The 15,709-nt window shown below is 39.6% G+C and overlaps 1 protein-coding gene across 3 annotated transcripts in view; it reads right to left on the reverse strand.

The window, feature by feature from the left end:
* NDRG3 (NDRG family member 3) overlaps positions 1–15,709 on the reverse strand; it is a 77,494-nt gene that overhangs the window by 5,919 nt on the left and 55,866 nt on the right. For all 3 annotated transcript variants that reach the window (XM_024743162.1, XM_024743165.1, XM_024743163.1), the window contains 4 exons: positions 6,330–6,433; positions 5,144–5,209; positions 4,972–5,023; positions 1,463–1,510 (listed from right to left, as the gene is read on the reverse strand). In XM_024743162.1, the coding sequence (XP_024598930.1) occupies positions 1,463–1,510; positions 4,972–5,023; positions 5,144–5,209; positions 6,330–6,433 (270 nt within the window). The remainder of the gene's footprint in view (positions 1–1,462; positions 1,511–4,971; positions 5,024–5,143; positions 5,210–6,329; positions 6,434–15,709) is intronic.

Genomic DNA, 15,709 nt, shown 5'->3' on the forward strand with positions numbered 1-15,709 from the left:
GTCTGATTAGAACTGTAAAACAGTTCCCGTAGCAGAGAGAATACTGGGAAAGACTGTTTCCAAGCTTTCTCTCTCACACAGAGAATCAGTTCCATCATGCTGTTGTGGATGGGCATTTTTGCCCAGAAATAAGCACATCCATGGCTACTGTAAAGTTGTTTTGCGCTTTTGGAAAACGGATTCAAACCTGCAACGAAAGCTAATCTGAAACCACATGCTTTAAAAACAAAAAATTCGTATTTTAGACTAGTTCACCATCACCTGGACCCCAGAACACTCTGAGTTTTGTCACCTCAGAGCATTAACCTCATGTTATATTTCCAGGAACTACGGGCTGCTTCTGGTGGCAGCACTTCTCTTTTAATCTCACTTCAAAGAGAAAGGGAAGAAAGCAGAGGTTTTTCAGGCTGAGAAAGTAACAGTCAGAAGCATAAAATCAGTACTTAAATCTACGGTAATCCAAATTCAAAGCAGGAGGTCAGGCCCTTAAATATGTCACTAGAGGCTCCAGAAAATGTGAGCCTGGGGTACAGTCAAAACGGGGAGAAGCTTGATATTTACCCTAGAAATTCAGTACAAGAGTTACTCTCTATTTGCCCTAAGAGAAAGAAAAAATGCATCTACCCTTATCATGAGAATGTTACTGGAAGCTTCCTTACCCATACAAGGGGATTTAGCACGTCAAGAATTTCCATTCATTATCTGATTTCTCACAACAATATTAAATAATGCTTATGACGTTTTTTTTTTGTTTTTTTTTTTTAATTAATTAATTAATTATTTTTCGTTGTGTTGGGTCTTCGTTTCTGTGCGAGGGCTTTCTCTAGTTGTGGCAAGCGGGGGCCACTCTTCATCGTTGTGCGGGGGCCACTCTTCATCGCGGTGTGCGGGCCTCTCACTGTCATGGCCTCTCTTGTTGGGAGCACAGGCTCCAGGCGCACAGGCTCAGTAGTTGTGGCTCACGGGCCCAGTTGCTCCGCGGCATGTGGGATCTTCCCAGATCAGGGCTCGAACCCGTGTCCCCTGCATTGGCAGGCAGATTCTCAACCACTGCGCCACCAGGGAAGCCCTGCTTATGACGTTTTTAATGACACGGGAAGATGTTTAAATGTCAAAAAGTTGAGGAAAACAGACACAGGGCTAGAAACAGCCTATGATCTTGATGATGTAAAACTGTATAGGAAAAAGACTGATGTTTTTACCAGAAGGTTACCTTTGGGGGGCAGGATTAGGGTAACTTTTATTTTATTCTTTTTTTATATTTCCATTTATTCCCCTATTTTCCAATTTTCTACAATGAGAATATATTCAGGAAAAGAAATTTTTTTTAAGAGAATGAGAGAATCAGACAGAGAAAGAGAAGCTTTCCTTCTTTCTGGGCAACTATTCCAGAAATAAAGTAATTTGAACCACGTATAATTTACCCACTCATGGTTGGCAATGAGGAAAGAAGACACATTACCTTTAGCAAAGTTGTATTTACAGGATTCAGGCGAGAATTGCATTCAACCTTAAAAAACAGAGAGAGAGAGAGAGACAGTTTTATGAACTGCTAGAAAAATAAGAAATAGCTTGGCATGAGAATGATCTTCCGAGATCAATGGCTCATTTGGAGACGGCTGAATCAGCCAAATTACCAAAATACAAAGTGGGAGACATGTTTATATGAAGTACTTTATATCTCATATTTCTTAGTAGATCTAAAAATCTGGCAAAGTTCATTTTCTGAATCCGTTACAAGTAGAGTCTTTAAAGGACTACATGTTGAATCTAATTCCTCCTACTTGCTACATAACATGGGGACAAGTTACCTACTTTAAAAAGTGAACTGGACCATGGCCCTCACCTGCTGGGGTCTTGATGATTTCCCAGCACGACTGGCCCTTATACCCCTCCCCTGCCCACTTCTCACCCCTTTCCCGTGCCCTGGATGTAGTGGGTTTGCCACTCCTTACACCCTGATTCTCTTCTGCCTCAAGATCTTTGGCTATCCCATGTAAAGTTGAACCCTCTACGGTTTTTCTCTCACTGTAGCCATTACAATTAAGAATTACAACCTTGTACATTTACATGTATCGTATCTCATACCTTTGTATCCACAAAGGCAGGGACCTCAAAGAAAATGTTCTGGGGAGATAATCTCCAGGTTCAACAGTGTTTTATGGTTAACTTGATTAACTGGATCTCTTCTTTACACATGCTTGCCCAAGCACACATATAAAGCACTGTGCTAAGAGCATGGAATCTAGTGGGGTGGAAATGTAATAATGTAATATGAGGCAGAATGAGATCACTTGAAAATTTCACTTCTGAGCTGAGTGAGAATAGAAGAATGAGTAGAATTTCTATAGTTAGAGTAAGAAGGGGCGGGCATTTGAAGGCTTCCAGAGTCAGGGGGAAAGCATAAGCAAAGACCCAGGGGTTGCGAAGTGAGTGTGCAGAGCATGTGTGGGGTTACAGAGACAAGCATGGCGTGAGGGTGCACTGTGGGGAGAGGTTGGAAAGACTTGAACTGACTGTGGAAGGCAAAAAGCCACAGAGGGTTTCTGGGGTGACAGGATGTGAGTTGTTTTAGGAAAATAACCAGCAGTGGCCTGTATGACAGACTGCAGAGGCAGCAAGCCAGTTAGGGAGTTATTAAAATTACCTAGGCAAGAACCAGTAACACAGCTGAAAGTTTACTCTGGGGATTGCTGATGGGTAGGTATTCAAAACTCTTCTAAAATCACAGGATGATCTAAAAGCCAGAATCACCAAATCAAGGTTTTTGCTCTACACAAATGACAATGCAGGCAGTGACAAACAAATGTACCCGTTTACTTACTACAGAAGGTGCTCTAAAGGGCAGAATGTAAAAACCGGATCCCTAACTGCCAGGCACTGTGCAGAGAACACAGCAGACGTACAATAAATATTTTCTGGAAGAATGAACTCCCAAGTCTGCATTTAATATAATAAAGCATGCTTTCCTTGGTTCATCACTTTGTAATTTCTGTAACTTTATAAGAAGTCTCCGTTTCTGGTAGGCCAAGAACAACAGTTGGTTTTTGACATGTCCACTCTCTCCCCAGCTCCAAGTGCAGAGACTCCGTCTTATTCATTTTTGTATTCTCCACAGCATCGTGAGAATAGGAGATGCTCAAAAAATGATGCTGAATGAATATGTGAGCAAGAATAGCTAGCAACAGTGACCAGAATTTGTGGAGTTTCTTCCTGCTCTTCCATGCATGGATATAGCCCTTGAATCCCTACCAACTTATGGGATAAAAGGCTCTGGGGCAGGGGAGCTGGTTTTGAATGTGTCTAGAAGAGCATCTAGTTTGTGGTACAGATGGGGTTCCTGAAGTTCTTCTCTATAAACACTGAAGGTGTGGAAATCAGAAAGAGAAAAAGATCTTATCTGTATTGGCCAACTTACACAATCTTGAAAAATAATTGGTAATGTTGCTTTAAGTCCATGTAATTTCCAAAAGGCAACTCAGCGTGATTAGAGAATTCTGATTAAGGGTATTTTCTATAAACGATACTATTTTCATAAACACATTGTTTATGAAAAAACGTTTTTGATATTTTGTAGCATGTATCTCTACCTTTTTAGCCAAAAAAGATGGACCTTTACAAAACTCCTTCTTGATGAGATCTTCACTATAACTTTATTACCTTTGGGGATTTTTTTTTTTTTTTTGAGTTGAGTTGAGAGTTATTTGCCTCTGTGCTCAAGCCACACTATGTATTTTACACTAGACACAGAATGTTTTACAGGGTAATTCAGGGAAGTATGAATATATTCTACTGTCATACCTATCTCACCCTACCAACACTCCCCCTGCCCGCCAAGCTTCTCATCTATGTCTGCAACTCTGATTAATTATTAGATTCCCTTTCTAAAAGCTTTACTTCCTAATGTTTTGCTCTAAATAGGGTAGAAGTGAAGTAGGCCAAAGAAAACCAGATAATTTCACGCAGATACTTAAGTTATATATGCTGTGGGAAAGACAAGCAAGTGATAACAGACTTATGAAAAACTGTCAGCTTCATCTGTAAATACAGAAGTGCAAATTAAAACAGTGGGGTACCATTTTTAATCAAGTGAACTACTAATGAAATTTAGAAGTCCAATGCTGGACAGAATGCTGTGAGACAGGCACTCTCACACATAGGCAGTGGCAATAACTGTTATGTCTTTTCTGGAAAGGAAACTGGCAAAATGTATTTAAAAACCTTACAGAGGTTTATGATTTTTGACACATTATTTCCATCTCATCCCAGGGAAATGATCAAAGATTCAGGCAAAGATTCTATAAGGATGTTCAACAGCAACATTATTAACGGTGCAAAATCAGGAATAATCAACAGGAGAAGGGGGTTACACAAACAAGGGTATATTTATAAGACTGAGTATTATACAGATATACTGACTTTATAGTATGGAAAAATGCTCTCAACAGTGCTAAGTCATGAGGTCCCAAAACACTGTATAGCTAATATCACCCCATCTATTGTAAAGAAAAACATAATGGCTTGTCTTTGAGTAATGGGATCATGACTTCTCCTCCTGTCCTCCTATTTACCAATTTTATACAATGAACACATATTTTTTTTGCCAGTGTGCTATGTGCTCAGGCAAGTATACAGGCTCCTAGCAGCCTTCTATATCTGTGGTGGCTCAGAAGGCCAAGGCTGTCAGAAGTCTGACGATAAGCCCGTGGCCTTTACCTGTCCTGCTTGCCACAGAGCGAGCTCCACCACCCAAAGCACTCAAGGGCAGTCCTGAACCCTTCGGATGAAACACAGTGATCAACGAGGAATTCTTCCTCCACACTGGGTAACAAAGTGCAAACCCTGGTCTGTGTAATGAGAAATCACAAAAACTAGTACCTACCAACTGTTTCGAGTGCATCAGCAGAGTGTGTTACACACAATTTATTGCATTTCATCTCATTCATCTTCACAACATCAGGACATACTTACCACAGCCTCAACTGCAGGTGAATTGTCACCTACCACCAATAAAGTAGAACACCTGGGGAAAGGGAAAATAAGAGGACACTCAGCAAGCAGCACATATACTCCACTGAAAATGACTCTGTCTATGAAAGGCAAAGATGTTGAGCAACGTAGTGGGGGAGACTGAGGGACTTACTTTAATGTCTTTGATTTGTTATCATTTTGTCCCAGAATGGGTCTTTCGATCTCCAGGTCTCTGCGTCTAGAGAAACACAAAGGAATCAATGCACTTTTCAGGTAAAATCATGGCAACTCAGGTTACTTCCTGCTTGTGAAAAACAAAATGTATCAAGAAATCTGAAAACTATCTTCCTTTCACACAGATGAGGGAAGGGGCCCTTGTGCACTTTGTTCAGTGGCATCCTGAGCGGTACAGAGCAGGAAAAAGGGACTCTGTAGGATGCTAAAAGGAGGCAACTTCAAAACTCAATAGCAATGCTGTTGAAATCCTCAAGTCTTAAGTGTTCAATTTTCCAACTAGTTTATAGGAATAATTTCTTAAGGGGAACTTTTTTCTTTTTTTTTTTTTGGCCACACCACGTGGCATGCAGGATCTTCCCTGACCAGGGATCCAACCTGTGCCTCCTGCATTGGGAGCACAGAATCTTAAGCGCCGGACTGCCATGGAGGTCCAAGGGGAACTTTTTTGGGGGAACATTCTCCTGGTAACTAACAGTTCAGTGCAGTACTTAATAACCTTTCTGATTTCAATGAAAAATAAGGAGGCTTTGTTACACAGAGGAAGGAGCTAGAGAGACTGGGTTCAAAACCTGGCTTTGCTCCTGACCGGCTGTGTGACTCTGGGTAAGTTACAGCTGACCCATTTCCTTAATCTTTTTCCATGTACCCAGAAAGCTAGAAGGAGCTAACATTTTCACCTTGGAGAAGCTGGTCCCAAGATAAGAATTAAGCTTCTCTCCATGTGCACTTCTGCGTGATGACAGGACACCAGCAGAGAGACTGAATTGGGGCCCAAGACTTCTATTCTTTGCCTCCTCTACATGCATCTTTCTGTGCCACCTCAATCTGTGTGTTTTGTGTGTGTACATAACTTTAGGTACTTCTGGTCTCAAAACATCTTAAAAGTACAACTGGTAGTTGAACATGCCTGAAACAGCCTTCAATTCATGCATTGCTCTTGAAAGCTGTCTTCATTTCTGTCTGAAAGCCCTTCCCCTTCTACTGTGGTGAAAAGTACGAAAGCAATCCCATCACACAACACTGGAAGAAGTAGTTTATTTCCTCTTCTCCTTCTCTCTTAAATATCCGTTACCTTCTTAGACCTAGTCCGCATTTAAGTGAAGGAAGAGAAACAACTGTACCCATTATAGGAACCCAGGAAGAGCTGCAGGTTTTCTTGGTTGATATCTTGGGCAATATGCAGTCTGTAGGTTTGAATCAGGTCCAGGTTGGCCTGCAACTCTTCCTAGAACAATGAAAAGAAGACACAGGTGAACTTCTGAGCTACAGTACAAGTCTATCTTGTTTGGTTTGCATTCTCAATGCCCAAAGCCAAAGCTCCCTGCCCATGATGGGAGATGGGGCAGAGCCTGGGGGGCCTACTTATGTACGGTAGGCTGAATGGCTTCTTCTTTTGTTTTTTTTTGCGGTCCGCGGGCCTTTCACTGCTGTGGCCTCTCCCGTTGCGGAGCACAGGCTCTGAACGTGCAGGCTCAGCGGCCATGGCTCACGGGCCCAGCCGATCCGTGGCATGTGGGATCTTCCCGGACAGGGGCACGAACCTGTGTCCCCTGCATCGGCAGGCGGACTCTCAACCACTGCGCCACCAGGGAAGCCCTGGCTTCTTTTTTATTTGCAGCAGACTGGTTCAGTGCCATATTCTGTGTTGAATGAGGGCACCAAAGAATCTACGATGGAAAAGGTCGGTAATCAACTCCAAATCAAGCACAAAAACTTGGGGATATGCTCTGAACACCCTTCTCTGCAGCACAGAGGAAACTGCACTAAACTTGGATTCAAGTACTAGATGTGAAACTTAGGTTACCTAACCATTCGGAAGTCTAGTTTCCTTATTTGTGTCTTATTCATGTTCTGCCATTCTCATAAAAATAGAGTGTCTGTAAAATAAAGATAATAACCAGCTACCTGCCAGGGCTGTTTTAAAAATTAAATAAGAAAAGTTATATGGACTGTAAAGTATAAAATAAGTGGAAAGTAACATTTCTCTTATTAGCCATAAATCTGCATAATTAACTTATCTGTAACTTCATCAATATAATGGGTATAATATCTATTTATATACTATCATTTAATAATATACATTGTTGGGCTTCCCCGGTGGCGCAGTGGTTGAGAGTCCGCCTGCCGATGCAGGGGACACGGGATCGTGCCCTGGTCCGGGAAGATCCCACATGCCATGGAGCGGCTGGGCCCATGAGCCATGGCCGCTGAGCCTGCGCATCCGGAGCCTGTGCTCCGCAACGGGAGAGGCCACAACAGTGAGAGGCCTGCGTACTGCAAAAAAAAAAAAAAAAAAAAAAAAAATATACATTGTAGAATTATATATTACATTCCATTTATAATACTTTATTAAGTCAATTTATCATTTATTTACTCTTATTACCAATACTATTTTTTTTTGTTGAGGTAGGATTGATTTATAATATAATATTAGTTTCAGTTGTACCACACAGTGATTCAAAATTTTTATAGATTATATTCCATTTAAAGTTATTATAAAATATTGGCTATATTCCCTGTATAAAATTCAAGAGAAACAAAATGGTCTATCAGTCAAAAGAGAATCTCCCTCTCCACTACCCATTGTCCACTGGTCCCTATTTTGCTGGTCTTCTTGGAGGCCACCAGAACGAGTTGCTAGGTTTTTGTGTATATAAGCATATATGTACATATATGTATACACACACACACACACACACACACACACACACACACACACCCCAGTAAATAGTTTTAAGCAGAACAGAAAATGTTTACACTGGAGAAAAGAAATGTATCAGGGATAGTGAGAGTAAATCTAAAGCAGTGTGTAAAGGTCACCACCAGCAAGCCTTGTAGAGAAACCGAGATAAGGAGAATGAGTATTTGCATTCTCACTACTATATGGGTAAAGTGAGCCAAGAATACAGTAGGAAACTTACCAACTGGATCAGAGGCTACCTGAAACTAAAGGGCGCTGGAGCCATTCCAAGAAAACGTGATAAATGCTGAAGATACTAAGAAAAGTGAACAACAAATGAACCACATGGCAATTAGAGATGAAATGACCTATCCAGCTCCCCCTTGAAAGTCTGAAGGGGAACTTGAGCAGCAAAGTTTGAGATTTAAAAAAAGAGAAGGACTGATATTGGTATAAAAGGGGTAAAACTGGTTTAAGTGCTAATGGGACTTCTCAGGAAAAGCTGTTACGGATAAACTGCACCTCCCACTCACATTTTTTTAAAACACAAAGTGTAGCCTGCTACACGTACCGTTCTACACTGTGCTTTTCCACTTAAAAGTACGGCAGAGGTGGTCATTCCTTATCAGGATATATGGAGCCATCTCATTTACTTATACTACCTGTTTTCCCACATGCTTGCTAGTACAAATGATCACTTTTTGATTTTTGCTAATTTGATAGATAAGAAAGGGGGTATCACTGTGGGGTTTTCTTCTTATTAGAGAAGATGAGATTATTAACGTTTAGAAAACTTATTTGCTTTCATTTCAAAGCAATAAGAGCAATACAAGCATTTGCTTAAATTTTATTTTTTATTTAACATCTTTATTAGAGTATAATATTACAATATTGTGCTAGTTTCTGCTGTACAACAAAGTGAATCAGCCATACATGTACATATATCCCCATATCCCCTCCCTCTTGCGTCTCCCTCTCACCCTCCCTATCCCACCCCTCTAGGTGGACACAAAGCACCGAGCTGATCTCCCTGTGCTATGCAGCTGCTTCCTACTAGCTATCTACATTTGGTAGTGTATATATGTCAATGCTACTCTCTCACTTCGTCCCAGCTTACCCTTCCCCCTCCCCGTGTCCTCAAGTCCATTCTCTACCTCTGCGTCTTTATTCCTGTCCTGCCCCTAGGTTCATTAGAACTTTTTTTTTTTTTAGATTCCATATACATGTGTTTGCTTGCTTAAATTTTAAATGAACTCTTCAGCCTTGTGACAACCCACCGTCTGTGACCTCACACATTTTTAATTAAACACACATTATATATATATGTTGTGAGGATGTTCTTACTTTACAAAAATCATTAAAATTCTCTTCTTAACTTTCCCCTATTCCAATGCAAACACCTCAGGGCCTCATTCTTCCAGGTCAGGCACTGTTTTGGCTAATTAACCTCCCGCAGGTATCCTACACTAAGTCTCCCACCAGGTTATTTAAAATCCCCAAACGCATCTTATAATTCCTTCCTCTTTGGCTTTTGAGCAAACTATTCCCCCTTCCTTGAATGATTCCCCTTCCCCCCCAAATCTAAAATGTTGAACTTTATCCATCCTTCAAGGCCCAGCTGGGATGTCTCCACCTTGGAGCCTTCCTTGATCCTCTCCTGCCTTTGAATTCCTCTAGGTCCCTAACAGGGCCTCTCCTAAGATACCCTGACATGGTAGAAAGAGGAAAGCTTCAGAGTTAGACACACGTGGCTTCAAATCTCCCTTGGTATGTTATTAGCTGCTGGCCTTGTATAAAACAATTCATTCTTCACCTGTAAAGTGGGAATAATACAATTCCCATTATGAGATTATTAGATTGAATTGTTTAATGTACATAACACGTCTGTCTGAAATCTGTAGACGTTCAATGAAAGGTATCAACAGTTCTTATTACTTATCCCTTTTTACATGTGCCATAGCAGTATTTCTGTACATCTCATCTCTCCACAGAGTGAGCTCCTGGAGAAGAAGGGCCATATCTTATATACATTTGTCTCTCCCAGAGCACTTAGCCTGGAATTTTGTAAATTCTGTGAACTGGCTTTTAAGGTCTACAGTCAAAACCAAGCATCCTTTGTCTTCAGGAAAGTACCTACTCTATCTAGCACTATGCAGTGGAAAGATCATGGTCTTTGAAACTTCCAACTAAAGATACTGGATTAAAATACAGCTTTACTCCTTCCAGAAAAATCATAAAAATAACAGTAAATTTTTTTCTTTATAAGCCATAAACTCTTAAGGACAAAGACAACAAAGAAAAGTGACAACAGCAGTAACATTTTGAAAGTGGGCAAGCAGAAGGAAGACTGTAATCACCCATTGAACAGACTCAATAAGGCTGCTACGCTGGCAGTGGGGAAAGTGAAAAAAGTTAAGTGATCATGTACCAAGGATCCTGAAAAGGCCCAAGATTTGTCCGCACCAGTTCTCCCTGCAAGCGGAGGGTAAACATGGTACAAAGGATGATTGGTTGAAAGTCCTGTTTAATAAAGACGTAACATCCGGGACTTCCCTGGTGGTGCAGTGATTAAGACACTACGCTCCCAATGCAGGGGGCCCAGGTTCAATCCCTGGTCAGGGAACTAGATCCCACATGCATGCCACAACTAAGAGCTCACATGCCACAGCTAAGGAGCCTGCCTGCTGCAACTAAGACCCAGCACAACCAAATAAATAAATAAATATTTTTAAAAAAGACATAACATCAGGAAGACATAACAATGAAAACAGATGAAGCAAAATGAAACAGAACTGAAGAGAGAAACAGAATATTCAACAACAACAGTTTGCAACTTTAATACCCCACTTTCAACTAAGGATAGGATAATGAGGCAGAAGATCACAAGGAAATAGAAGAAATGAACAACCCTATAAACCACCAGACCTAACAGACATCTACACAACACTCCACTTAACAGCAGTAGAATGAATACATTTTCTTCTCAGTGTACATGGAACATTCTCTGGGATAGACCATGTTAGGACATAAAACAAGTCTCAGTAAATTTGAAAAGGAATGAAATACTAAGAATATCCCCTGACCACAGTGGAATGAATTAAAAATCAATAACAGAAGGAAATGTGGGAAACTAAACAACATACTCCTAAATAATAATGGATCAAAGCAGAAATCACAAGGAAATTAGAAAATACTTTGAAATGAATGAAAATACCTTATAGGATGCATTTATGTTAATATTTAGAAGGAAATTTACAGCTGTAAATTCCTGTATTAAAAAAGAAGAAAGATCTCAAATTCATAGCTAGCCTTCCACCTTAAGAAACTAGGGAGAGGAAACTTAAAGCAAGCAGAAGGAAGGAAATAATAAAGATGAGAGTGGAAATAAATGAGAGAATAGAAAAAGAATGGGGAAAATCAATGAAATCGAAAATTAGTCAGCTAGACTAACCAAGGAAAACAGAGGTAAAACCCAAAATTACTAAAAACAGGAATGAGAGAGGAGACATCACTATCAGCTTCACAGAAACAGAAATAATTATAAGGGAATATTATGAATAATTGTATGCCAACAAATTAGATAACCTACATGAAATGGACCAATTCCTAAAAAGGTGCAAACCACCTAAAGTGTCTCAAGAAGAAGCAAAGATTAAATTAGTAATATAAAAACTTTCCATAAAGAAAAACTTTGGCCCAGATGGCTTCACTGTGAATTCTGCCAAACATTTAAAGAATTAACAGCAATCTTTCCAAAATTCTTACAAAAAATAAAAGGGAGAATACTTCTCAACTCATTCTATGAAGTCAAGTATTACCTTAATACCAAAACCATACAAAGACAACATAAGAAACTTATAGACTAATGTCTCTTATGAATATGGACACAAAAATCCTTAACAAAATACTAGGAAACCAAATGCAACAACATATAAAAAGGATTACACACCATGAGCAAGTGGAATTTATCCAGAGAATGCAAGGCTGGTTCAACATACAAAAATCAATAAATGTAATACACCATATTAAAAGAATAAAGAACATAAGTCACACATACATTTCAATAGATACAGAAAAAGCATCTGACAGAATCCAACACGATTTCATGATAAAAGTGCTCAACAAACTAGGAATAGAAGAGAGCTTCGTCTACCTGACGAAGGACATCTATGAACAATCCACAGCTAACATCATACTTAATGGTGAAACACTGAATGGCTTCCCCTAAGATCAGAAACACGATGAGGATGTCCACTTATCACTTCTATTCAACACTGTACCAGAGGTTCTATCCAGGGTCTAGAAAGCTCTGCTTAGGCAAGAAAAAGAAATAAAACACATCCAGCCTGGACAGGAAGAAGTAAAACTGTGTCTATTGCAGATGACATGATCTTGTATGTAGAAAATCCTAAGGCTCCACAAAAAAACAATTAGAGCTAATAAATTAGTTTGGCAAGGTTGAAGGATACAAGATCAATATGCAAAACTTAATTGTATTTCTATACATTAGCAATAAACAATTCAAAAATGAAATTAAGAAAGCTTTCCATTTATAATAGCACCCCCAAAATAAAATACTTAGGGAAAAATATAACAAAAGAAGTGGGAAGACTTCACTACAAAACGTTGCCGAAAGAAAATAAAAGACCCAAATAACTGGATAGGCACTCCATATGCATGGATTGAAACAGTATTGTTAAGATAGCAAAGCTCCCTAAATTGATCTACAGATTCAACACAATCCTTATCAAAATCCCAGTTAGCTCTTTTGCAGAAATGGATGAGCTGACCCTAAAATTCATATGGAAACGGAAGGAATCCTTAACAGCCAAAACAATCTTGATAAAGAACAAAGTTGGAGGAACTCACGCTTCCCTATTTCAAATCTTACTACAAAGATACAGTAATCAAGACACTGTGATACTGGCATAAGGCTAGACAAATAGCAATAGGATAAAAATGAGTCTTCCAAAAGAAACCCTTACATTTATGGTCAACTGGTTTTCAACAAGGGAGCCCAGACAATTCACTGGACAAAGAAAAGTCTTTTTTAAAATGGTACTGGGACAACTGGATTTTCACATATAAAAGAATGAACTGGTACTCCAACCTCACACCATGTACAAACAATTAGCTCAAAATAGACCACAGACCTAAATGTTAAGAGCTAAAACTATAAAAATCTTACGAGAAAAGATAGGAGTAAATCTTCATGACTTTGGATTAAGCAATGGTTTCTTAGATATGACACCAAAAGTGCAAGCAACAAAAGGAAAAATAGATTGGATTTCATCAAAATTAAAACTTTTGTGCTTCATGTAGAAAATAAACTTATGGTTACTGGGGGGATAAGTGGGGGGAGGAATAAAGTGGAAGACTGGGATTGACACATACGCAGTACTACATATAAAATAGATAACTAATAAGGACCTACTATATAGCTCAGGGAACTCTGCTCAATACTCTGTAATGGCCTATATGGGAAAAGAATCTAAAAAAGAGTGGATATATGTATAACAGACTCACTTTGCTGTACACCTGAAACTACCACAACATTGTAAATCAACACTATACCTCAATAAAATGTAAACAAAACAAATAAAGATGCTTTCATCAGGTTAAACAAACAAAAATAAATAAAAACTTTTGTGCTTCAAAGGACACCATCAAGAAAGTTAAAGACAACCCACAAAATGCAAGAAAATATTTGCATTTCATATATCTAAAGATCTGTATCAAGAACATATAAAGAAATCTTCAACTTGATAATAAAATGATAAATAACCCAACTAAAAAATGGGTAAAAGGTTTTAATAGACACTTCTCCAAAGAAGATAAACAAATGCAAATCAAAACCATAATGAGACGCTAATTCACACCCACTAGGATGGCTATAATCAAAAAGACAGACAACATCAAATGTTGGCAAGGACATGGAGAAGCTGGAACTCTCATGCTTTGCTGGTATGACTGTAAATGGTGCAGCCGTTTTGGAAAACAGTCTGGCAGTTTCTCAAAATGTTAAACACAGCTACCATGTGACCCAGCAATTCCATTCTTAGGTATATACTCAAGAAAACTGAAAACATATGTCCATGTAAAAAGTGGTATATGAATGTTCATAGCAACATTTTTCATAATAGCCCAAAGGTGGAAAACACCTAAATGTCCATCAACTAATAAACTAAATGTGGTATACCCATACACTGAAATATTATTCAGCCATAAAAAGGAATGAAGTATTGCTACATGATGTAACACGGATGAACTTCAAAAACATGCTAAGTGAAAGAAGTCAGACACAAATGCCACATATTATATGATTCCATTTAAGAAATGTCCAGAATAGGCAAATCCACAGAGACTGAAAGTAGGATAGTGGTTGCCAGGTACAGGGGGAAGGAGAACAGGGAGTGACTGTTAAGAGGTATGGTGTTTGTTTTGGGGGTGATGGAAATGTTCTGAAATGAGATAGTGCAATGTTACACAATTCCATAAATATACTAAAAACCACTAAACCTTAAAAGTGTGAACTTTATGGCATATGAACACTTAAGACCCAGCAATTCCACTCCTAAACTTAAACCCAAGATGGACTTGTGTACGAATAAAGTAGGAAGCATATACAAAACTGTTCACAGTCATCCAGCAGTAATGTGGATAAATCTTGGAAATTTTTTTTTTTTTTTTTTGCAGTACGCGGGCCTCTCACTGCTGTGGCCTTTCCCGTTGCGGAGAACAGGCTCAGCGGCCATGGCTCACGGGCTTAGCCGCTCCATGACATGTGGGATCTTCCCGGACCAGGGCACGAACCTGTGTCCCCTGCATCAGCAGGCGGACTCTCAACCACTGCGCCACCAGGGAAGCCCAATCTTGGCAATTTTAAGTGAAAAAAGTTCCCCAAATTACATCAGCATAATATCCTTTTATAATTAGAAATATGCACATAATGTAAAAGAATACATATAAATTCAGTAAGACTATCATAAAGGAAAACAAAGGACTGATAAAAGATGATAGTTTCCTGAGGGTGAGAAAAGAAGGGGGACAGGTTAATTCAGAGTATCATTTGGTTAGATGCAGGTTACTGTCAAACCCTAGCTTTTGCTTTGGGTGGTAGTATCTTGGGTGCTTATTACATTATTAAAAATAACTAGCTAATTAACTAAATAAAAGTGGGTTATGTGCATGGACCAATGAATGATGAGGGTGTATTACAAACCAAAGACTATGATCATTCTAATTATCTGCACCTGTGGTCCAATGGGAACAAAGCATAAAGCAGCCGGAGCTCCAGATCCCTCCCCTGCATTCTGGGGGACTTCCCTTTTCCCACATCAGAAGAAGACTGAAGGTCTATTCTCTGGAAACGATAAAACACAAGGTCTTTGATCTGGAAGACCACAGGCCCACCATACTGAAAAGTGAAAGTTTAAAGCCTGAATGTTGAGGCTCTCGGTCTTTTTCTGAACTTGGCTCCAAGAATACTAACATTAGTGTCTGGTGTGTAACCTCAAAGCTTATCTGGGGAATCTGACCAGTCCCAGAGAAAAGACCTAAAGCTGCTGACATCAGGGGCTCCCCAAGGAAATGGCCCAGTCTAATCACCCAAGGGATAAGCCTCACCTGGTACACACAGGCCTTTCAGTGATCCACCCTTATAAAATTCGGACAGACAGGGATCACTAGCCATCGGGCAAAGAACCTGTGCCAGTTATCCTCAGCCTCAGATCCACTGTTCTTTGTTGTACTGGAGCTAGAATGCATAAACATTTTCCGTTTGCCAGTCCCTTTTTAAAATTTAGCACAGGAGCCCTGGCT

The sequence above is a fragment of the Neophocaena asiaeorientalis genome, unplaced genomic scaffold (assembly GCF_003031525.2).
Source record: "Neophocaena asiaeorientalis asiaeorientalis breed wild unplaced genomic scaffold, Neophocaena_asiaeorientalis_V1.1 scaffold82, whole genome shotgun sequence".
Classification (NCBI taxonomy): Eukaryota; Metazoa; Chordata; class Mammalia; order Artiodactyla; family Phocoenidae; genus Neophocaena; species Neophocaena asiaeorientalis.